General features: G+C 28.2%; 2 protein-coding genes across 3 annotated transcripts in view; both read right to left on the bottom strand.

Moving 5' to 3' along the window:
• Nucleotides 1–25678, bottom strand: part of LOC107441924 (GATA zinc finger domain-containing protein 14) — a 214804-nt gene that overhangs the window by 122320 nt on the left and 66806 nt on the right. The window lies entirely within an intron of this gene.
• Nucleotides 11022–22861, bottom strand: LOC107441925 (Methyltransferase like 5). Of its 2 annotated transcripts, none has more exons than XM_071179427.1 (5): nucleotides 22570–22861; nucleotides 21213–21327; nucleotides 18356–18540; nucleotides 13981–14063; nucleotides 11022–11235 (listed from the first exon to the last, which is right to left on the bottom strand). In XM_071179427.1, exons 1-5 carry the CDS (start codon nucleotides 22853–22855, stop codon nucleotides 11074–11076), a joined length of 831 nt encoding a protein of 276 aa, XP_071035528.1. In that variant the 5' UTR covers nucleotides 22856–22861; the 3' UTR covers nucleotides 11022–11073. The 2 variants fall into 2 exon arrangements, with proteins under 2 accessions (XP_071035528.1, XP_015910824.1); XM_016055338.2 differs by having other exon boundaries at nucleotides 22307–22846.

Below are 25678 nucleotides of genomic sequence, written 5' to 3'. Positions count from 1 at the left end.
GCACTTTATAAAACAAACAATCAGATAAACCTTCATTTAAAAAATAAAATTAATTAATTAATTAATTAAATAAATAAATTGCACTAAGAGCACACGTGCGAAATTATTTGTATATTTCACTACTTTCCCTCGAGTAAATTGATTTATTTCTGCTGCGTTACAAAGTTGTTACCCGCATATTTTTAAATTTTAATGATTATTCAATACTTGAGAAAAATATATGCGCCACAACAACTTCTTTTCAAGAGCATGATCAGGTCATTAGTTTCTATTGCCATTTCTAAACTAACAGAACTTTTAACAGATCAGAGAATAACTGTTCTTTGTTTCTCTTGGATAAACTCTCCGGTATCAGTACCTACAGTGTATTACCTGAGTTATCATTTCCATGGTATTCCGATAAGAATAGTATTTTCATTTCCTGCAATTCCATAGCAACATTTAATATTCCGAAATTGTTAGAACTGTGATCATTCGCGTATCAGTAGTTATAGTGTATTACCGAAGTTAGTATGCATCTCAGTACCGTCTTTACGCATGGGCACACCCGGGCAGTGCCCAGGGGCCCCAGGCACTCGGGGGGCCCTTGAGAATCTTACTTTTTATAAATTGTATAAAAAAAAGCAACTAAGAATAAACAACTTTGCATTATACAGTTTTTAAAATAAATCCCAAATAGCAAAATATGGTTTATTTTAACTCAGCAAAAACTTTTTAATGTAAACCTAAAAAGGTTGGTTATGCGGCTTACGTGTAAATCTTCAAACCTTAAAACGAGATCTGTGGCAATCTGCTCTATTCTACGCACATTACCCTAGTCCAAAACCTTGGAAAACAACCTTTTTTATAAAAACCTTAAATCGAGGTTGACTTAGAGTTTTCAAGCGTGAAAAAAATCCTTTAATAAAGCTAGTCTCAAGGGGAAAATACTCTTAAAACTAGGTAATTATAAGGTTTCTTCTCACAAAGTCTTGCATGCTCAGCTAAAATCCACCTTGTCATGAAATTTTAATGAGCAATGCAGTTTGATCCTATCGTTAGNGGTATTCCGATGAGAATACCATTTTCATTTTCTGCAATTCCATAGCAACATTTAATGTTCCAAAATTGTTAGGACTGTGATCATTCGTGTATCAGTAGCTATAGTGTATTACCAAAGTCAGTGTGCATCTAGAGATGGTATTCCGATGAGAATACCATTTTCATTTTCTGCAATTCCATAGCAACATTTAATGTTCCAAAATTGTTAGGACTGTGATCATTCGTGTATCAGTAGCTATAGTGTATTACCAAAGTCAGTGTGCATCTAGAGATGGTATTCCGATGAGAATACCATTTTCATTTTCTGCAATTCCATAGCAACATTTAATGTTCCAAAATTGTTAGGACTGTGATCATTCGTGTATCAGTAGCTATAGTGTATTACCAAAGTCAGTGTGCATCTAGAGATGGTATTCCGATGAGAATACCATTTTCATTTTCTGCAATTCCATAGCAACATTTAATGTTCCAAAATTGTTAGGACTGTGATCATTCGTGTATCAGTAGCTATAGTGTATTACCAAAGTCAGTGTGCATCTAGAGATGGTATTCCGATGAGAATACCATTTTCATTTTCTGCAATTCCATAGCAACATTTAATGTTCCAAAATTGTTAGGACTGTGATCATTCGTGTATCAGTAGCTATAGTGTATTACCAAAGTCAGTGTGCATCTAGAGATGGTATTCCGATGAGAATACCATTTTCATTTTCTGCAATTCCATAGCAACATTTAATGTTCCAAAATTGTTAGGACTGTGATCATTCGTGTATCAGTAGCTATAGTGTATTACCAAAGTCAGTGTGCATCTAGAGATGGTATTCCGATGAGAATACCATTTTCATTTTCTGCAATTCCATAGCAACATTTAATGTTCCAAAATTGTTAGGACTGTGATCATTCGTGTATCAGTAGCTATAGTGTATTACCAAAGTCAGTGTGCATCTAGAGATGGTATTCCGATGAGAATACCATTTTCATTTTCTGCAATTCCATAGCAACATTTAATGTTCCAAAATTGTTAGGACTGTGATCATTCGTGTATCAGTAGCTATAGTGTATTACCAAAGTCAGTGTGCATCTAGAGATGGTATTCCGATGAGAATACCATTTTCATTTTCTGCAATTCCATAGCAACATTTAATGTTCCAAAATTGTTAGGACTGTGATCATTCGTGTATCAGTAGCTATAGTGTATTACCAAAGTCAGTGTGCATCTAGAGATGGTATTCCGATGAGAATACCATTTTCATTTTCTGCAATTCCATAGCAACATTTAATGTTCCAAAATTGTTAGGACTGTGATCATTCGTGTATCAGTAGCTATAGTGTATTACCAAAGTCAGTGTGCATCTAGAGATGGTATTCCGATGAGAATACCATTTTCATTTTCTGCAATTCCATAGCAACATTTAATGTTCCAAAATTGTTAGGACTGTGATCATTCGCGTATCAGTAGCTATAGTGTATTACCAAAGTCAGTGTGCATCTAGAGATGGTATTCCGATGAGAATACCATTTTCATTTTCTGCAATTCCATAGCAACATTTAATGTTCCAAAATTGTTAGGACTGTGATCATTCGCGTATCAGTAGCTATAGTGTATTACCAAAGTCAGTGTGCATCTAGAGATGGTATTCCGATGAGAATACCATTTTCATTTTCTGCAATTCCATAGCAACATTTAATGTTCCAAAATTGTTAGGACTGTGATCATTCGCGTATCAGTAGCTATAGTGTATTACCAAAGTCAGTGTGCATCTAGAGATGGTATTCCGATGAGAATACCATTTTCATTTTCTGCAATTCCATAGCAACATTTAATGTTCCAAAATTGTTAGAACTGTGATCATTCGTGTATCAGTAGCTATAGTGTATTACCAAAGTCAGTGTGCATCTAGATGGTATTCCGATGAGAATAGCAATATTTTATATTCCGGAATTGTTAGAATTGTGCTCAATCGCGCGTCAGTAGCTATAGTCTATTACTAGAGTTAGTATGCATCTCCAGAGTATTCCGATGACAACAGCATTTTCATTCCCTTCAGTTTCCTAGCAATATTTTTTTATTCCAAAATTGTTAGAACTGTGATCAAATTTTTGAGAAGTTGTAATATTTATTTTAAGCGAAATCTGAACAGGCTATAATTTGCTGTCGAAATTAAACTTGCGATACCTTTTCGAACACCAGTAATTTTAAAAATATTTGTTTTTCGAAAAATAAGCTACTTTAAATGTGATTTTTTTTAATAAAAAAATTTAAGCAAAGCTAATGCTATGCCGTTCCTATTTTAATTGCAACGATAACAATCATTCAAAAAATTAGTTATAAAGTCTATTTTTTTTAAATAGGATAGGGTCCGAACAGGTATATAGGGTACTATAACCTGTACAAATTCCACTTTAAAATAAATTCTATAATGTTTGAAAGCTTTGAAATGAAGAAGAAAGAAGAAATTTGAAGAAGAAAAAATTTTACAATTAAAATAAAATCTTTGGTGAAAAGGTAGGAAGGGAAAGAGCTGTTCACATTAGAGTATGATTCAGGTATGTTCTAACCTTTGTGACTCACTCACTGAATATTCAGAACAGTTTTATAAATTATCCTTTCATGACCGCTACATATTTTTTGGATTTGAAAGTGATTATTAATTCGTGTTTTAACAAAATAATGAATGTAAGACATAATGACATTTTTTTCACCATTTTCATTTATCTTATCATTCACATTCTTATCGCACATTTTTTTCACCATTTTCATTTTCATTCATCACTTGTCTCCACTGTTGAAGACAAAATTGTTTTTCAGGAAATAAGCAATAAGTTAACAAAAGTGCATTTTTCAGTTTAGAATATTGAAACATAAAATTCTGCAATTCAACTTTAAACTCAAATCCAGGAGGGAGAAAAAAATTACCTCCGCATTATTTAAAGTTTGTTCCATATGTGTCGTATCATACCCTCGTGACAATTAATTAATCATCACCCCCTTAGAATAAAATCTTATCACAAATACTTTAACGATTTACAACTATTACACTGAACAACTTTCTTGTATGTTTTCATCTTCAACAAGCTGAAGCTTTTTGTATGAAATCTATTTGAATACAATAAAAGAGGTAACATTTTTAACATTTATCATTCCTTCAAGCCTTTTTCTTTTTCTAAATAAAATTTAAAACAATACCAAAAAGTAAATCGTTACAAATTATTTCCTTGTATATTTATATGTGATTGGTTTCAAAAATCAATTAAGCCTAACATTTATTTTTACATTATAACAAATTTGATATCCCCTTACTATTGAACAAAATTATTTTTATAATTTTATTTTGTTAGCTTAGAATGTTATTCTATTCAACCTCAGTATCTAAAGAAATAAATACGTTCGATCCCGAGGTAACCTAAATGTTTTTTCTTAACATCAGACATTTACCACGCTTTTAATGAGAAGAATGTCATTTGCGTTTGGCGCCGTCCTTAAATTATGTCACGCTTTGGAGGGGAGGGAGTGTAATTGTGACAGTTTCTGACGAGAGGAAGAGAGGTGCAACAAAAAATGTGACATCACACATTTTGATTTAAATAAAAATATTTACTATCGCAAAAGGAATATTTTATATTATTTGTTTTATAATATTTTCATTAAAGTAATGACACAAATCTAATAGTATTGAAAGTAATTACACATATCATTACTAGTGTTATCCTCACAAATCTTATTTAAATACTTAGATGAAATTTAAAAATAAAATTTGAATTATTGTTTGTAGCTGTTTTGTTACTAAACTGCTAAAATATGTTGATTTAATGTAATGTGAAATGTGACAAGAGGTTATGGTACAGCTTTACATTTGTGAAAAAAGGGAGTAAAGTGTCAAAAATACTGATAAAAAAAAGTGCATCATAATTTATGAACATCCATTTTGGAGCAGTACAACCGAGTCCGCCTATTGCGTCAGCAAACTCAAATCGGAAAATTGGATAACCTCAACTCATCTTATTCTTTTAAAAAATTCAAACAAGATGATTCAGAATCAGCTTACCAATATTTTGGGTAGTTAAAAAAATTCAGAAAGTGGCAATAATAACTTGTTAATTTTCGAAATGCAAATTTTTTTGAAAAATGATAATAAATAATTTTATTATACTTCATTTATTTAAAATATTAAAAAAAAAACGCAACCAAAATTATTCCAACAGTACCTTATTTTTTAAGTATATGAAGTAATAAACAAATGTATTTTATGAAACCAAATTTTAAATTTTGAGATAAACTAGTTTCAAAGAACAAATCTGTTTTTGTTAGCTTACTCAAGAGAAAAAGACTTTCAATTTCTCTAAAACAATCTGTGGATTGCATTTTATTCGGAAACCTAAATTCTATAATCGATAATGAAAAGACGATATCGAAAATTCGAAAATGTAATTTTAAAAAAATCGTTTGCTCGAAAAAATTAAAAATTTCGAACGCTGTTAAATAATTTATATTTATAAAATTCTAAGATTCTGTTTTATATTTATATATGATTTGTTAAATTTAAAGAATTTATTAATTCTTGCAGAAAATTGTAAATACATAAATTAAACTATATTAGAAAATGTGTTTTCATTTTTCAAACGATTCAATTCCGAGCGCTGTTTTCGCTTGGCAGCACTATCAAGAAAATTTAAGTAAAAGGAAAAAAAACATTATTGATTTGGCAAAACAAGAGACGTTTTCTACTAGATACATTGAATCGGAGAACGAATTATATAAGAGGGGGAGAGGGGAAGAAAGAGAAAAATCGATCCTAAACTCCGGGATACCTGACGGTAACTTCCTCAGACACTAGGGTCTCGGATGTCTGGACGCTGAAAATAGTCAGTCCCCTTCCAGCTACGCCCACGCTTTATCGATTCACCTTAACCTTGGGATAGTTTGAATCAAAATTTATGATACTTAACACTAGGAATGGGCCCTATAGTTTATTGCATTAGCCCTAGTACATAACGATATTTCTCCCTCGTAAATAGAAGTGACATTAAAAAAGGAAGATTATCGAATGAAATAAAAAAAATGTACGGAGCAAATGTTTCCTTTATGTACTTAACAAAGGTTAAAACAATTTTGTTATTGACTTTTTTTTTAATTAATGAAATGGCTTCTGAATAAAGATTAAATTTAACACAATAATAATTCTTAGCAGTTGAGTGCTTACAATAAGAACTCATTAGGAACACTTAACTAAGAATTTTTCAAAAAAAAATTTTTTTTATATCCTTTAACAACCGTTAAACTCTTTAAACTAGATAGAATAAATATGACAAAAAGCATTCAAGAATGTAAAAGATTGGAAACTTTTAAAATAATAAATTTAAATCCAAACACCTTACAAAGCAAGGATTAAATTTAAAACAATAATAATTTTTGGCAGTTTAATTATTAAAATATCTTTTACATTAAAAATACTTTTTTTTTTCACATGGATTTTTCAAAAACAAACTTAAATATCTTTTAACAATCGTTAAACTCTTTAAATTAGATATAATAAATATGACAAAAAATATTCTAGAATGTAAAACATCAGTAATTTGTAAAATAAAAAAATTATAAAATGAAACTAAACATCTTACAAAAAAGTAAAGATCAAATTTAAAACAATAAAAAATTTTAGCAGTTTAGTGCTTAAAATATCTTACACATTAAAAGCACTTTTTTGCACTATGATTTTTTCAAATAAAGATGTTAATGTCTTTCAACAATTGTTAAACTCTTTAAACTAGGTGTAATAAATTGGACAAAAAATATTGTAACACATTGGTAATCTGTAAAATAAAAAAAATAATAATAAATTAAAGTAAAGAGACAAAGTAAAGAAAAAAAATTCTGAAGCAGAAAAAGTCACACATAGAAAAAATACAATTAAATCTTCAAGACTTTCTTTTTTCGGACTTATCAAAAGTATATTGATCATTATATGATGTATTGAGTAAGGAATATTTAAGATTTTAAAAAACACTACCCTTGCTTTTTTTTTAGGATAAATATTTCAAAAATGAAATTTAAAGCCACAAAATTAATATTTAAATAAGAGAAAATCATATTCCCAAGAATTCATTCAAACAACATATTATTTGACTGATGAAACGTTTACTAACTTAACTTTTTCATTTACATATTTATCGACGATTTCAAATGAGTAGATTTTTATATTTTATGTAATTTTTAAGATTGACTCTAAGTATATAAACTAAGGCAGTGATTTAAAAAATACTATGTATATCAGGCATCTTTTATAATTTCGTTATAAAATGAATACTAAGAGTCGATGACAAAAGAAGCGAAATGGCACATATATTATTGTGACCGCGTTTACTATGCATTTTCTGAAACCTTACAGAAAATAAAGTAATAAAAAAATAGGTTGCAATTTCATCTTTAAATGAGAAAAAAAGGGCAAAATCCTTTCAAAATTATAACAGAAGTTAAAATGTGCAAATCATTTACTTATCCTCTTCGTGCCAATGGCTCACAAGGCCCTTAGCTTCCTGCGTCAGCCCATTCTGTCAGCAGCATACGATCGCACATCAGACCAACCTGTCCGTTCCACCTGCCTCCATTCTTTTTCTATTTGCTTTCTCAAAGTTAGCATAGATCTGCCTCTTTTTCGTTCGCCTTCTGGCGCCTGTGTAAAGGTTATGATAGTATTCTTGTGAAAAAGATTCTTAAATTGTGATATATTTATTTTCATCTTTATATATATACTAGCCGCCTAAGGCGGCCATCTGTCCGCCACGCTGAAGGTTTTCACAAATAAAGTTTTTTAAAACATAGCTGGTAATCTGAAGATTAGTGGACAATTGAAGTGTTCCTGTCCTGCAATTTTGTCTTCATATCCAGTTCTGCTGCAGATGTGTTATAGCTCTTGAGGATGTTTGAAATTATATAGCTACAACGCTTAAGAAAAAAAAAACTAAAATGCTAAATACATGAAAAGAACACGAAAACGAATAAATTTTTTATGGTATCAATTTCTATTTCTATATAATTTTTTATGGTATCAAATTCTATTTCTATATCTGTTACGTCAAGCACTCAGGTATTATAATTTGATCTAGTTGTGCTTGTATAATTTTGATCTAGTTGCGCTTTCTACGTCATTTTGTTAACATCGTTTGGTTTGTTATTTAACATCGTTTGGTTTGTTATTTCTAAGTTAACTTTCAAAAAATTGGCTGGCATCAGCATTTTTATTCTTTAAGTTGTTTATTTTTTCTTTTGGAATTCGTTCCTTTTTAGCGAAATGTTTTTCAACCTAATCGAATTCTTTGCCGACTGTTCTCTGTATATATAAAGAAAATAAAGTAAATATTTTTAAAGTGTTGTGAAAAGAATTTTTAGTTGTACAAAGTACTACAATATCGCTATAAAAATTATCGTCTTCGCTTAAGAAAAAAAAAAAAGAGCGTGGAAAGAAGAAGAAAAACTTATTATAACAATTATGAACAGCGACAAATATATCAAAGCGAAGCGTTCTATTTACGTATCGAATATGTTGCCACATTTTTAATACAAAAGTTAAACTTTTCTCCACTTTAATAAATGTAAACTAATGCGAACTTTACAATTAAATTATTAATTCCTTCGTATATTATTGGTTTAAGTTGTCGAAAATTAATATTTCAATTGTGAGGTTCGCATTAGCATACATTTATAAGAGTGGGGAAAAGTATATGCATTTTTTAATAGTTTTTTGAATATGGCTCTTTGAAGACGAAAAAGCAGACGAAAAGCATAGACTTACAAAATGACTGATAACTAAATAACTAATCAAAATTTTTGAAAAAGAAAAAAAATACTTCTTCATTATGTCAAAACACAATTATGGGCCGAGTTTCGTGCCCGGGCGAGGCTTCTGGGGCGATATATTGTGATTACAGACACACACACACACACAGCCGCTTTTATTATTATGTATAGATATATATACATACACTACCCTACAATAATGGAAAAGACACTTGCAGTTTTAGATTTTTTTTTTTTTTTTAATATCTTAAGAAATATTTAAAATTTTGTTTTGCAACTTCAGAATTGTTTAGTTCAGGCAGTAACTCATACTTAGCAGAAGAAAATAAATTAATTTATGAATGAAAAGAAGTATTTTTGAACACCCTATGCCAGACAATCAAGGAATAAGCTTGCATCGATTACTTCGGTTATTTGTAATAGCTGCATTAAATTTCGTAAATTTCTCTTAAATATTCATGGACATATGAAGATTTTTATTACAATAAATAAATAAATAATCCTATCTTTTTGCTATAACTTTAAAAATATTCAATGAAATGAAACAGAGTTCTTGAAACAATTTAAAATCAATTACGAAATTATTTTGAAATTTGAAAAAAAAAATTTTAAAAACTACACAAGATATTTAATACTTAAAGTAATTCTTTTATACTGTGCAGGGGGAAAAAAATTAATTAATTAAAAAAAATTTTCTTTTTGTAGTAGTATTTGGCAACTAATGAAAAATTCTGATTTATATATCTTTTGAGCAATTTTGTAAGTAGTTTTTGTACTTTTTAAAAGAAATCTCAAAACGATAAGGGGGTTTCCACAATTTAATTTTGTTCCTGCTGTCTGGTTACTATAGGGTGGTGTGATTTGCTATACTACATAAAAATATTTGTGGAAAATCCTTGATCATTCTGAGCTTTATATTAAAAAACACAAAAACTACTAAGAAAATTAGTCAAAACTTTCTACGTTTTAAAGATATTTAAATCACACTTTTTTCATTAGTTGCCAAATATGATTCACTGCAAATTTATGAAAAAATAATCTTAAATTTTTTCTGCGCACACAATATAAAAGAACTACTTTAAATGCTCATATCTTATGCAATTTGTAACAAATCTTTTTTTAAACTTTAAAAACAATAATTTTTTAATTAATTTTAATCTACTCCAAAAATTTTGTTTAACTTTATTGAATATTTATAAAGTTATAGCTAAAAAAAGCAAGACAAAGAATATAGTTTCTTTTAAAAATGTCTATATCTCCATAAATATTTAAACCAAGTTTATGAAATTTTATGCAATTTTTGCAAATAACATCCAAAGTAATCAATACAAGTTAGAAGCTTATTGCTTAATTTTTTTGGTATAGCTTTTACAAAAGTACTTGTTTTCTTTCTTAATTTATTGTCTGTTCATCAAAGCTTTAAACCTTATTACTATGTATGAAAAATCACATAAATTAAATATCTCTAAAGGTTTTAAAATAATCATCTGAGTATTTCCCTGAGAAAATTTAAAAATATTTCAAAAACTGAAACTATCTCTTCCAGTATTATAGGGCAGTGCAGATAAAGTAACAGCTAAATCCTGTTTATGTGAGAATAAAGTTAAGAGACATCGCTAAGCAGAAAGAAAATACATTCCAGTCTCTTTTGATTTTTAAATTTGTTTTGGATAATTTTAATTTCATCTTTGCTCTTCCTGCACAAAAAAATGATTGACCAGGTTTGTAAACGACTTTTTTCCTCTCACTCAAACATTAATTTGTTGCATCTAATATATATAGTTTTTATGGCTCAATTTTTGTTCAGAACTTACATTCTGACACTTTATTTAACTTTTGTTTTATACAAACAAGGTTTAAAAGTTTTTAAAAATAATTTAGATTTTTGATTTAAAAAATTTAAATAAACTTTTTAAGCTAATTAAGGTCTGTTAATTAAAAAATTTACTTCAAACCAAATAATGAGCAACAGGATATGTTAAGCTAAAAAAAAACTATTTGATTGCCCAATTAACTAAAAAATGTTTCTAACTCTAATAGAAAGGGTGAATGAATCTACATATTTTAGGTGACCTTCTTTAGATATAAAAATTTTAATTTGTAAAAATTTGAGACACAGTTATTTAATTGAATGTCATACAAAGTGCTTCTTTTTATTTGTGTTGTTTACTCAATTATAAAACACAAATGAAAATTAATAAAATAGTTTTTAATAAAATATAACAACAAGTAACATTACATTATAATACATTTCTTTGTTTCGCAAAACTAAACCTAAGAAGTGCTACACTAACATCTTTTGATACAAGACGATGCCTTTTGTAACTGTGTGGGATGTTAAACTTAACTTCATAGCAAGGTGTCACATCAACATTCCAAGATGAAGCCACTCTTTTTATGTGCTGAAAAAGAAACACCCCTTAAATAAACACACATAAATGAACCCATATAACACAAATCATGATACAATAAAAAGTATAACATCCTATAAACATTTCACTTTTCTACTATAACAGTGTGCATAGCCAAATTTTTCAACAAAAAATAAGCACCTTTTAGGCACTCAAAAAAATATGTTTAAGTACTTTAATTTTGGCATAAGGATATTACCTATTATAAGTATGAAGTATTTTTAAATTATCAATTCAAAACTAACTGAATCCTGAAATTCAGAATATCTTGCAAAATGCAGCAAAGTTGCACATGAGAGTGGAAGAATCTCACTGAATCCAGCTCAGTATATGCACATGCAGACCCGCAAGTATTTAATCAAACATGTAAAACGAATGACGTTTTCATACGCTATGGACTTACAGCTAGACGAAATAGATTGAGGTTGAATTAAGTGTGAAAACGTTGAATAGAACAATGTTATTTTGCATAATTTGTGGCGAAAATAAATATGGTAAAGATAAAATATTTCATTTTGGAAAGGGAAAAAAAGCACTTTTTAAAAACACCCTGTGAAAAAAGCACCTTTAGGGGCTTTTAAAAAACGAAAATCAAAAATAAGAACCTTATAGCACCTTTTAAAAAAACTACGTAATGTATAAATCATATCACAAAAACTGTCATTCTGCATGGATAGATGGATAATGCTTAGCTATAAGTTTTTTAATCTAAAATATATAACGGCAAATATATTTCATGAAAAATAAATCTAATTATTTGTAAAGTACACAAAAAACCTCTAGTAGTGTAATAACCAAAATAAGGGTTATTGCTTTTTGTCACAAAGGCCTTCCTATAATCGATATGAGTAAACTTTTATTTAACGAAGATATACAACAAATAAACTTTTAAAAAAATATTTAAAAATTGCACAGTCAAAACAAAATATCTAACAAAATTACAATAAAAAATTAATTAAATGATAAAGGAAAATATACTGGAATATCACTCAGGAAAAATGAGAACTTTTTCAAGATGTTTTCAATATTAAACATTAGTAATACTTAGATTTGATCAAACAAATTATAATAAATTTTAGTAAGATTAGATTTATGCAAAATGTTTTTTTTAATTAAATTTTTTAATGCAAAAAATCCCTTTGTTACAGAACTTAAAAATTATTCAGTAAAATTTGCTAAATAAAATAGGAAATTTTATCAAGAAATACACCTCTTTAGTCAAACTCTATAATAATATTTTTTTAAAATCACTATCAATAAATATATTATTTTAACACGTAATAATAAATACCTCATACATAAACTACACACAGTCAAACTACATTTTGCATACTGCTATTCATTAATAACAATTTTTCTAGTTTAAAAAAATATTTAAAAAAAACTCCTATTATCCTTTCATAAGGCATAGGAATTATATTTCCCACAAAATTCAATAATTTTTAAATGTTGATGTGACGTTTTTTTCCCACCTATGATTTGAGCAACCATCTATTGATAATTTCAGAAAATACAAAAAAAAATACCAAAAAGGGCTTTAAGAACATTAATATTGGTAACAGTAAAGATTATTATAAGGCCAAGAAGTAAAGCTGACACTGGAGAGCTATTCTCTCTTGTGTATGAGGTGTTTGTTCATTTGATCATTTCTCATTTATTTTTTATTTATTTTTTTGGATTTATAAACACAGAATTTATAAATTTGACTCTTTATAAGCACAGATGCTTATGATCAATTCTTTACAGCAGATGAAATTTTGAAAAATTCTAGCCGGCTTTCCATCAGAAAAAAATGGTCTTAGAAGTCAAATTAATTATTTATGTTATAAACATAGGGAAATTCTTCTTATAAATAATTCTGAATCCCATAAAAATTTTAACCTAACATTACTAGAAAAAAGTGGTCCTATAAAGAGTAAAAGAGAATCTTAAGCTTCTTAAAAGCATCTTGCAAGTCACCCGAATCGAAAGAAAGAAAAGATTGCCTAACCAGTTGTTTAGTGTAACGTTCTTTAAATGATTGGATTATTCTAAGATAAAAAGATTGAAGTTAGCTAAAAAAAATTCTACGCGAAAAATTGACATTTTAAGCTTTTGCACTTACTTTAACAACCCTTCTTGGGCTTTACCCATCAAACTACCTTTCTGATTTTGAATCAAGGGAGAAATCCCCTCTCACAGACAAAAGAACAAAGAGATAGAATAAAAAAATTGTCAGAACAGCTTCAAACAACCAATAACCATGTCTCTCTCTCTCTTAAAAAAAAATGAAAAGAATGAACTTGAAAAATGTTTGTGCGACTCTTGTGGAGAAAAAATTATTCTGATCTGTTAGAAAAACATATTAAAGCGGAATTGATTCTTAAAAAGGATAACGCAAAATCCAGGATAATTTAACATTATCAGTATAGGCGATTCTCACGGACCAGCAGAAAAAGATGTAGAAAGCTATATAACATACGAAATGGAAAAAAGAAAATTGGGGTTCCACTGTAATATAAATATAAAATGTTTATGAATGAATTTTTCATTAAAATTGGAAAAATATACAGTTTTATTTTGTATAAAGTTTAAATTATTTATGGAAATTGAAGGAACAATAAATTTAATTTCTGAATAACAGAAAATGAATTATTTATTTATTTTTAATGCTCCAATTCTTGGAAATGCTTTTGAAATAACTAATTAAAAACAATGTGGAAAAAAGTGAAGAAAATACAAAAACAATTAGCTTACTTCTAAAGTTTCTATTTTATGAAAGCTGTAAACAGAAGTTCTGGCCAGTGATAAAGCAGTCCGTAAGAATTTCATGTCTATTCCTATAAAAAAAAATAGTTATATAAATATGAGGATTTAGAACTTTTGCTTATCCTTTAATGAAAGGAAACCTTTTTAATAATAGTAATAATCAACAATGACTTTTGAAATTGTTATTGTACAGTGATTTTCAATAACAATATTAGTCAGCAATGGTTATAAGATTTAAAACAGTTACTGCATGGGATCTTCAATAATAATCGAAACAATTACTATTTCCCAGTGATCTCTAAAAACAATAGTAATGGTCAGTAATTTTCAAATTTTTATAGTACAATGATTTCAGTAACAATATCAATGAAGAGCGATGGATAACATTTGAATTGTTATTGTAGTGGGATCTTCAAACTTCAATTATATTTGATGTAGTCATGGAGCAAAAAATGTGGATATGCATAAATAAACAGACAGCTATATTCTATATAAAATGTATCTTTAAAAAAATTAAATTTAGTTAGAATTTAATGCTAATTTTATTAGTATTAATTTAATAATTTAATTTAATTAAATATTATTAATTTAATTATACTCCATAATTGGATGATTTTTCAGATATACCTCATAATAAGTTTAGAGATTCTTTTCTATTTTTATCATTTGCAATGCATTAACATAAAAATCATACACAGTAATGAATTAACTTTTAAACAATAATAGGCTACTTCATATCTTATTAAAAAAAATTCAGTTTATGATTTTAAATGCATAATACAAAAATAGAAACCATTTAAGGAAATCTGAATTTCTTTCAACCCTTTCAGAACAACACAAAAAGATAAATAAAAAAAATACAACATATTAAGAGCAGTTATGTACAGTAAGAGCAAAATGATAAAACAAAATAAGGTAACTAATATGAGATAAAGAACTTAATTTTAAATTATTAAAAGATTTAATCTTAAGCAACTATGGCTCCAATTTCATATTATTTAATAAATTTCATAAATAAATAAACTAAATTGTTTCACAGAATTCAAACACTTTAACAGTTAAATTATTAAACACTATTTTACACTAAAAGAAATAAGTATATCTTTTGTTTAAAACAAAACAAAAAATAGTTTTAAACAACAAAGAACAAATATGAAACAAACTTAACAAAGAAACTAAGATATTCTTTTAGTCAAATGAAAAATATAAAAGAAAAAGATCAGTATATTTCAATGTAATTGTACTATAAATAAATAACGACATTTTGACTTGCTTTAAAAATATATATAAATTGCTTTATACAGTACTCTATAAAAAGTGAGTGCACATTACTAAATCGTAACAAATATTTCACTTGAAATATAACTTTTAATTAGATCATAATGCTGTATATTTAAGTATAAACATTGGAAAAAAATATCAGCACATTTTATTTAGAATGTTCAATATTGCATATAAAATTTTAAAAAATGTTAAAAAGTAAGCTAATGAATTGAATTCATTAAAATATTGAAAAATTTGAGCTATTTACTAGTTTTTGTAAATTACACAGTTTTAAATATTCGAACTTGCAGTTTGAATCCCAACTTGGCAAAGTTTTGTATGTAGCTTTAAACATAAAATAGTAAAAATAAAATGGCATAAATGAAGAATCCAAGCCTCAAAAAGAAAATTGAAAAATAGGAGAACAATTATTGGTTTAATTTCTTTTTTCTTTTTTTGAATTGTACTAATTTAATTGGTAAAAATACACAAATCGTATTGATTCAATAAAAGCAAAGGTTAACACAATTGATAAAACTTAATAATTTTTTTAGAACTAAAAATCACACTCATGAAGATGATATAAAATATATTGCAAGTTTTATATAAAGTATTTAGGTGAATGAATAAAAAAATGATAATAAATAAAAATTAAATTCAATAGGAAATAAGACAATTTTTAACTCAGATATAGTTTTATTTGGAATATAATGAAAAGCCAAAATGAAAGTAACATGTCATCAAGTTCTGAGAAAAACAAGGAAGTTAATTAAAAAAAGACTATACACACACTTTAATTTGACATAAATTATCGAACAGGAAGCAAAAGTTTTTCAAAAAATCTTCTCCAGAATGCTAAAAGGAGAACATTTAAAAAATCTGACAGTTTCTGAAAAAATGACACCCATAAATATTGAACATTTTAAGAACCTGAAATTCTGTTAGAAACAACTGAGAATCAAAAGCTGAAAATTTAAGATTCTGAGATTTCATTTTAAAAAAATTAAAAATCAAAAATGAGAAACAAGAACATTATAAAAATCTTTTTGAGAGAAAAATAAATCAAGGATCAGTAGAAATAAAAACACCCTTGCTTGAAAATTGTGTAAAAAAAAATTGCTACAAAACAGCTTTATGAAGAAGAAAAAATTTTAAAAAAATAAAAACTCTTAGATCTGAAGACACAAAATAAAAAGAAGGTTGGCAAGCACATGAAATACATTTGCACCTCAAATAAAAACAGACCCGAAGTAAAACAAAATAAATCTATCCATTTTAAAATGAGAGTCTTAGAAATGAGAGTCTTCCACAATTCCGTAAATCAAATATTTCTTTCAAAATCAGATAAGCCGCCAGAAAAATTTAGAAATGTTATGTATGAAAAACAAAGTTAACATAAATTTAATTTGTTAGATAATATCATAAAAATATAGCGAGAGTAAAATACTCCTGCAACAGCCAGTGGTTACTCATATAGCATAATGCTCTTAGATTTCAAGACAACAGTATGATGGTGGCAATTTGTTGATCAAATTGTCATCAGCTTGTTAGAATTCTTTAATTCCCAAACAAGCTGGTTCCTGGTTCTCATCGATCTAAAATTGAGAATGCTTTAACCGTAAGTGGGGAAAAGAATCCTGGTCTTACACATCCACGGTGCTTTAACCACTGCACCATAAATCTGAACATTACCACCAAACAAAACATTTCAATTGTGGACATAAAATAATATTAAGGATATAAAAGAACACAAATATGTAAACATTTTATTTAAAAAGAAAAAAAATTTAAATAAGTTAAAGCCAATCTTCAAATTTTATCTGACAATATAATAAAAATGAAGAACTATTCTTCAACAATTAAAAAAAGAATATTTCACACTTCTAAAGTTTGAATGTTTGTTTTAAGAGTCACTATTTTACAAAAAAGAAAAAAATAGTATGATTTACTTGGATGTAGACTTACCTTATATAAAAAATATAACATAATAAGGTAAAATCTAATTTTTTTTTAAAAAAAAACAATAAATATTTATATAAATAATAAAAATGAGACAGTTGAGTAAGGAGACATATAATTAGTACAAACTTTACATATTCTCGTGATATTTAATACGTCATTTGTTTCAATGTCAATGCATTACTATTAGTAATAAACATAATTCCAGAATCCTTTATAACTAAAAAAAAAAAAAGTTCCATTTTTTTTAAACTATCAATTAAAACATTTTAAAAATAGAAGAAGAAAAAAAGAACTGGGAGCCAGAGGTTGAAAATTATGGATTCAATACATTATTTGTCTTTTTACTCAGAACCAAAATCTGTAATTCACATGGTATTTGTCTTTAATATTAACATTAATATTAAAGACAGATGTTTTAATTAATATTGAAATTTATGAAAATATTATTTTTATTTTATTTATTTATTTATTTGTTGAATAACAGTAAATTAACGTGCCCTATATTTTTAACTTTAACATCAAATAATTGCAATAATAATCATTAATACAAATACAAATTAGTAACTAATATAAAAGATTAATTTCATTTTATGATTATTCAAACAAGTTCATTATCATTTTTTTGCTGTATAGCAGGTGTCTCAAAGTGAACCATTAGAAAAATCAATTAAAAGAAGAAAAAAGAGCCAAAAATGTACAGTTTGCTGTAATTAACTTAAGATAGGTATTTATTCTCTCAAATATTCAGTTATAAAACTAATTAAGAAATGGCATTGATTATTGGAAAATATATAAAACAATGCTTCTCGCTACATGTGAGAAAATTCCAAATATACTTTTTGCCTGAATTTCTATTAATTTTGCCCTCAAACTGTGCCAAGTAAATGGAGTTATTTTTAAAGCATTGTTTTATAGGATTTTTTTTTCAGTTAGTGAAGTCATTGATTGATGAATTTCAAACCTAATTTTAAAACTTAGTGAAAATAAATTATCTAGTTTCCAAAGCAGTAAGCAGGCAGTAAACAGTACAACTCTATATATTGCACATTTTTTAAATCGATTTTTTTAACCTGATAAAAATATCATCAGAACATTAATTTAAGTAAAAATGTAATTATAAAGAAACATGTTTATTAACCTTTATTATTTTTTGTACCAAATGGCGGATTCATGATAACTGTGTCAAACACTTTCCTCCATTTTGAGTCTTCCAAGTCCATAACATCACATTGAACAAAATCAACATTATCACATTCAACCTCATCTTTGTTTCTCAGAGCAATGTCTAAAGCACTTGAATCTACTTCAAAACCAATGCAAGCTCTGAAAAATCAAACAATTGTTAAAGATAACAAGCCTCTTAAACAAAACAAAATGAAACTGTTAAGATAAAAGTTGTTAAGTAAGTACAGTTTAATATATACTTACAACAAAAGCATAGGTCTTGTCAAAAGATGTGAACTACAAACAAGTTGTGGTTTCTACCTTCTTTTATGCTAGATCATTTTTGGAAATTTTATCAGTAAAGGGATCTGTCTTAGCCATGAGGACATTAGAATGCAAATAGGTAGAAACAACAATTTTTTTGCTGTCAAGAACTTGTGTTTTAACTTAATGATTAGGTCTTTAATGCTAACTTCTCATAAGTGAATGACAGGTTAAATACAAAATAAGTAGACACGTTTTTCTAAATAAAAAAAAAAGCACATTTTCTAAAAGTACTATTAACATAATTTTAATTAAATTATTCCTTTGTTTTTCTTTTCGTCTTTTTTATATGGTTGGCAACTTAGCTATGTGTAATTAAAACAGGCTTTATATTGATTCAAAATAAAAATCAGGTCATTTTTCCGTGCAATACATACTGTTTTCAGCAAAGGGAAATGAAGGGCTAAAAAAAATATTTTAATCGACTGCATTGAAAATTTTGTTTTGTCTGGTATTATTTTTAATTCATTAAAAAACATTAAAAAAATAGGAAACACTTAGCGTTTTTAAATAAAAAAATTAAGGTAGGAACAAGTTGGTCCAAAATGATTTTAAGAAAATGGGGCAAGTTCATGCATGCGTACAAATGGTAAAAAATCTTTGAACCTGAGTTTTCTTGACTTCAGAAACATATTTCTTGATAGAAAGTTAGATCAAATAAGTTTAAAAGAAAACTGGTGATTTTAATTATTTTCAATATTTTATTTACTTTCACAAACAATAAATTACTTGAAAAAAACTTATATTAATCTACATTTTTAAGAATAAATGTATACCAAAATGAAAAGAAAACAAAATGCATTGTAATCTTCAAAATAAAAAGAAAAATAATCCAGAAATTAAACCATTAAATGAAACCAGCAAGAAATTAAAAACAAAGCTTTCATTTCAATTTGATCGGCTTAACAAAATAAAATTACATTAAAAAATTTTAATAAGTTGATCTTTAAAATAATTTTCTAATTAAGGACCAAACATATGAAGAAAAAAAATTTGGCTGCAAAAGTGCTGAGTTTATTTTTTATAAGATAACTAAAAGACTTTTAAACAAGATTATAAATTTAAATGATAAATAATTAGTGGATGGTCCCAAAAATTTAACTGTCTCCTACTTATATTTTTTAAGAATTATAAGTTTTATCATTATTAAATAGAATAAAAAAAATTCTATAAGCTTTCCAAAACAACTAAGAATTGAAATGCAACTGCAAAAATATACAATCAAAAGTAAGGGAAAAATAAGTGAATCAAAAATAATCTTTGAATTTAATGTGACTATTTTCATAACTAATGAAATTAAAATAATAACAATAATAAAAATGATTGACTGAAACTGAAAATAGAGTGTAATACAACATTATTAATTCATATTTTTAGATAATAAAAACTTCTAGTGATAACTAGAAATTTTTATTTTAAACAAAAATTATGCAAAATCCAAGAGATTCAGAGAAAAAAAAATTTGTCACTTGGGGCAGAAAAGAGGCACTCCAGTATCTTCTTTTAGAAAAGAAAAAAGAAAAAGATCATCTCAGTTCCAATAATGTTAAATGCCTATAAAAGAAACAAAAACGACACACAAGGTTGAACTCCTTGAATATGTTCAATAATCACAGATCATTTTTGGTCCAAAAAAATAGTTAATTTATAATAGACTTACGTCTATAAACTTGCAATGCAATAAATAAACTAAGAATATTTTCTAGAATAGGAGCCTTGGTTCGTCTTCAGTAATCTTTGTATGTGTGAGACACCTACTGAGCATTAACTCAAGATCAAATGCATGTTACTGACTTATAATGATAAGAGGTATAAAATGACAAAAATGTATAATTATTCAGTAAAAAGGGTGGGGTAATTAAGAAACTTTTTGTTCAGTCTTCTGAAGAAAAGGGGACAATAAGGAATGGGTTTTTTCACATGGTTTCTTTTCATTAGAAATACGCTTTGAATTTCACCTCTTGAATGAAAGCATACTAGTTTTGACACTGATATGTATACTTTTTCTTATTTCTTTCCCAGTGAAACAAAAGTTTAAAAAAATCCAAATGATTTTTTTTTAAATTGCGTGTTTGTCGAAATGGTATATTCTCTACAAAAAATAATAATAATAATAATAATAATCAGGACAAAATGCTGAAAATTAGAACAATAAAGACAGAATATAGAGCATAAGGAAAATCAGGAGAAGACGGAGAACTATGAATCTTGTTTAAAAAAAATAAACATGTGGCATATTACAAGTGAAACCGATTAACGGTTGTTGCTGTCATAATGCAGATTTTCAAAAAAAAATTTTATACAAAGGTTCTTGATGAAAAAGAGCTAATAACATAAATAGCAAAATAATACATTGAAAAGGTTAGTAGCCAAGAGAACTTTTCTAGTTTCCTGGGCAACATGGTGATAGAGATTTGCTGGTCCCTGAGAATTGGGTATTACGTCTTGGCAAGTGACCATATAAAATTGTTAACATAAAATAATAAATATATAAAAGTTATATTTACCCTGCACCAAATAAAGAAGCTCCAATAGCAAGATTTCCGCAGCCACAACCAAGATCGGCAATAAATTTTCCTTTAATTTCTAAGTTTTCATTTCCAACAACATTTAAAAAATTTGCTGTAAAATAAAAAACAATAAATAGTTTAAAAAAAGTAAAAGGAAACATTCATTTCATGCAAAATCATTATATGTTATATAAAGACTGCATGTAAAAAATAACAAGATTCCAAAAACTTGAAGAAAGTTAGAAAATATTAGTAAAACCCTTCATTCATATTGCATTTAAAAATGAAAGTGTAAACCAGTTCGATATTCTAGGAAATAAAAGAATTGAGATTATGACTTACTTTTTCATTAAATATAATCAAAAACGTTGTAAAGGTGGTAAGAAAGGAATTTGGTCAAGGTCACATACTTATAAGAGAGTAGAGGGTTCAATGCCAGTTATAATAATAATACCTATATTTCATATATATATATATNAACTGTGCAAAAGCCAAAATTTTGGTATAAAAATAATTACTAGTATAAATAATTATCTAAATATGAAATAATTATAAATAAAAGTTCATATAAATTCACTATTGATCAATCAATTATATACAATTAATAATCAATTACGTACTTTAATTATTTTCACAAGAAACCACTTTTTGGGTAATTTTTCATTTTGCGATAAAGTCACCAATGCAAACTTACTGAGTGCAAGTAAATTCAACTGTTTTCTTCTTTTTTTTAATTTCTAAGAAACTTTCTTTCTAAATAAATAGATAAAACAGCCAAAATTACTTGCGCCAAAGATAACGAAAAAGTACCAAAAAGAACTTTAGTCATGGTTTTTACACATTTTGACATGTCATGTCAAAAAACCTAACTCTGGCTGGAGTTGCCAAATGTTGGTGACTGCTTGCCTTAAGTATTGGTACAGAAATGTTTCCCGTTGCGTTAGAGTTACACTGATGAGATGATACTGGTAAGTCTAGGATAAATCTTTATATAGATAGCTATAATACAAATCTAATCTTTTTTCACACATTTAATGATACAGTTTTGCAGGAAAATTAAACAATTAACTAAACAATATTTTTAAATTTACCAGTAATATGAGGACTGGTAGTGTATTGCTCTAATTCAATATTAGGTCTTTCAAATGCATCTAGGGTTTGAAGTATACTCTCTAAAGTTTTAAGTTTCATACTTTGATTAAGTTAAGAATTTGAATTTTCTTTATCTACACCGATTTTGTAGTCAGTTTTATTTAAAAAGGCAAATTATGCTGCGAAGTCGAAATTTCTTTTAAAAATCACCACAAATTACAAAACTTTCCAAATGATCGAGATTGCTTGTTGCTCTTCTTACTCGTTTTTGTTGATAAACAATATTGTTGATAACTTTGACGAGCTCTCTGCATTAGTTTATAGCTTTGATGTTTTATTAATGATTGAGGCTGGGAAACTAGCAGTAAAAGGTCAGAAACGGTTTGTGGCTTAGAGGGACAGCCTCGTGACCTTACTCGTTGCTGGTGACTGGTGGGTCGTTTTGCATTTTTGAGTTTTTTCTTCTTTTTTTTTCTTTGAAGTGGCCATGATGCTGTAATGTTGGAGTGGACTTGAAGCGACGTGTCATCCCAGATCATATTCTGCATTAAATGTTATTATAATTATTTAATAACTTTAAGTTTGTTTTAACTACAACTTTAATTCCTACTTTTCAGAATTGCTTTTTAATGTTGTTCTATTATTATATCTTTTCTTATTCGCATCTTAAATATTTGATGCCGCATTTAAACTAAACTAGTCATGTATAAATTGTAAATAAATGTAAATTATAATTATTTAATGTTTCTGTTCTTCAAGCTATTTATTACGCTTCAGACTGATCGTTACGACACGGTTCCCAGCAGATCACAGAAGTCAAGCATCACTGGCTGAGGTCAGCGTGCGGGTGGGTGACCACTTGGATCAGTCTGCGTAGGGACCGAGGGTGTGCGGAATTGATTTTCGTTAAACTGTTCCACCGTAAAGTGCTCGACTTCACAGTCAGGTTGTCGGGCTACCGAAGCGGGGGTGCCATCCCCTCTGCAGAGGATCAAAATTGTGATGGCATGTCTTCGGATCATCCTCGGGGATGTTTCCCAGACCGTCGCCAATAGCCCATTGTGCAGCTCTATTGCGACGTAAATTAACTGCAACAACAGCAAGCTCGCACATGCGTAAAAGACATCAAATATAGTATAGACTAATATACGGGATACGGAGATTTAACTCTTCCCCGGGGGTTTTAGAAAAGCAAAATGCTTTTGACAGACCGGTTTTACGGACAAAAAGTGGCGTTCGCGTCATGATATAGATTATTTTTCGTCATCCACGCCGTACCTAAGCATTGCGCGTAATCAGTGTTGATCATTGGCGATCGAAATGGGCTGCAGGTGGCGTAGAGCAGAACTCTTTTCCTATGGCAATACTTCACATGCTTTCCCCATTAGCGTGTGGAAAGTCATAGAGAAAGGAAGTACGTTAGTTTCTCTCTTGATTTTCACATAGATTAAAATCTTTTAACTTAAAAAACTATATGGAACTGAAAACTACATTAAACATAGTTCTAAATAAAAGTATCATAGAAATTTTAAAAAATATTTTTATTAAATAAAAGGGGAAAATATTAAGAAAAAGGAAATTATCGTAGTACATTCCTATACAACTGAGGAAAGGAGGAGAGGAAATTGAGAAGGGCTAAAGGCATGAAACCGGTCTCTCCCCAGATGTCGTATTCGAGTGTTGCGATAGCGAATTAAAAAGCAATTTGATTTAAATTCTGAATTTTTTTCTATTTCTGAAAACCAGTATATTATTTTGTATATTGCATAAAGATGTCTATTCATCACTCATAATTTATTGGTTCGTTTATTGAAGTTTTAAAACCAGAGATCATTCAGATTACGAGCAATTATATACTACAGTTTTGGTTTTGTTCAGATTCGATTTTCAGAACTTGGGATAATTGCTTATTCAACCTCCTGGTGACGCACTCTGCAGCCGGGATTGGCACTGCCGCACCGACTCGGGTTTGTCCCTTTCGGCATCCCTTATCCGTCGATGCAAAGTATTGCTTCTGTCGTGCGTGATTCGGAGACATGGACCCTCGAGTGTCCATGCACCGCCGGCTCCACCGTCTGATATGAGGATTGCAGCAACGATAGTCCACAATAATCCCAGGATGCCCCTTATTCAACCATGGTTACTAGTTTGAAGCGTCTGGTTATAATATAACTGAAGCATTGATGTTTATATTAGCATTTTTTTATATTTAAACATATGATTTAACAGAACGAGTTCAAAACTAAAACCCTCTGAATTTCATTAGTTTACTATTATTGTTTTAAAATCGTTATAATTAAAATGCATATTATGACACATTTTTTTTAAACAAAATATAAGCCATGCAACCGTAAATTTGTTAAATTTTCCATCAATTTCCGATCTTTATTAATGCCTTTGCTCGAATAATTATTTAAATATTTAAATTATTATAATATATATATATATATATNATTATTGTTGTTGTAGTTAATTTACGTCGCACTAGAACTGCACAATGGGCTATTGGCGACTGTCTGGGAAACAACCCTGAGGATGATCCGAAGACATGCCATCACAATTTCGACCCCCTCTTCGGTAGCCCAACGACCTGCACGCGAAGTCTAGCGCTTTACGGTAGAACAGTTTAACTAGGACCGATAATGCGCACCCTCGGTCCCTACGCAGACTAATTCAAGTGGTCACTCACCCTCACACTGGCCACAGCTAGTGATGCTTGACTCCGGTGATCATCCGGTGATCAGCTGGGAACCATGTCTTAACGATCAGTCCACTGCGGGACTATATATATCTATATATATATATCAATGTTGCGTTAAATGCAAAGGAAAACCGCGACAAAGTCTTTTAGATTACTGAACAATAATAACATTACAGCTAAATGTTCACTGTCGCAATGAATTATTTTTTTAACCATTAATTTTTCTTATCATCCTTGAAAGACATTTTGTCATCTTAGTGGACGTTGTGAAACACTTTCTTATATTTTTAACTTTTAACACGACTTACACGACTCAGATATCAAAATACCTTGTAATTGAAATAGAGGAATAAAATCATATTTTGAAGGACTTCTTGAATGAAAATAATTAGAATTTCCATTACACACAAATGAAAACCAAAAAAACGCTTTACTAGCATGCTAATTGAACGCTAACAGGTAATAATGAGACTATATGTCAGCAATTATTATCATTTTCCAATTTTTTGTGCTTTATATGAAATTTAATGTTTCGACTAGCTTGGAATGTTTACTAAAATTTTCTTTATTTATTTTTTGTGAGTACATAAACTGTGTTTTATTTTATTTCAAATACTTGAATTTCAGTATGATATAAAGAATTAAATTTTAAGAACATATCAGTTTTTTT

The sequence above is a fragment of the Parasteatoda tepidariorum genome, chromosome 4 (genome assembly GCF_043381705.1).
Source record: "Parasteatoda tepidariorum isolate YZ-2023 chromosome 4, CAS_Ptep_4.0, whole genome shotgun sequence".
NCBI classification, from domain to species: Eukaryota; Metazoa; Arthropoda; class Arachnida; order Araneae; family Theridiidae; genus Parasteatoda; species Parasteatoda tepidariorum.
The sequence above is the reverse complement of the archived record's forward strand: the minus strand, read 5'-3'. Positions and strand labels throughout refer to the sequence as shown.

Bases quoted from the DNA above. Each gene is read 5' to 3' on its own strand.
- LOC107441925 (XM_071179427.1), bottom strand. From the start codon at position 22,855: ATGCAGAATATGATCTGGGATGACACGTCGCTTCAAGTCCACTCCAAC. The intron at 14,064-18,355 runs GTTAATAAACAT...TTTTTTTTATAG, and splicing joins TGGTACAAAAAATAATAAAG to GAATAGACATGAAATTCTTA. The intron at 11,236-13,980 runs GTAAGCTAATTG...TTTCTTTTTCAG, and splicing joins ATAAAATAGAAACTTTAGAA to CACATAAAAAGAGTGGCTTC.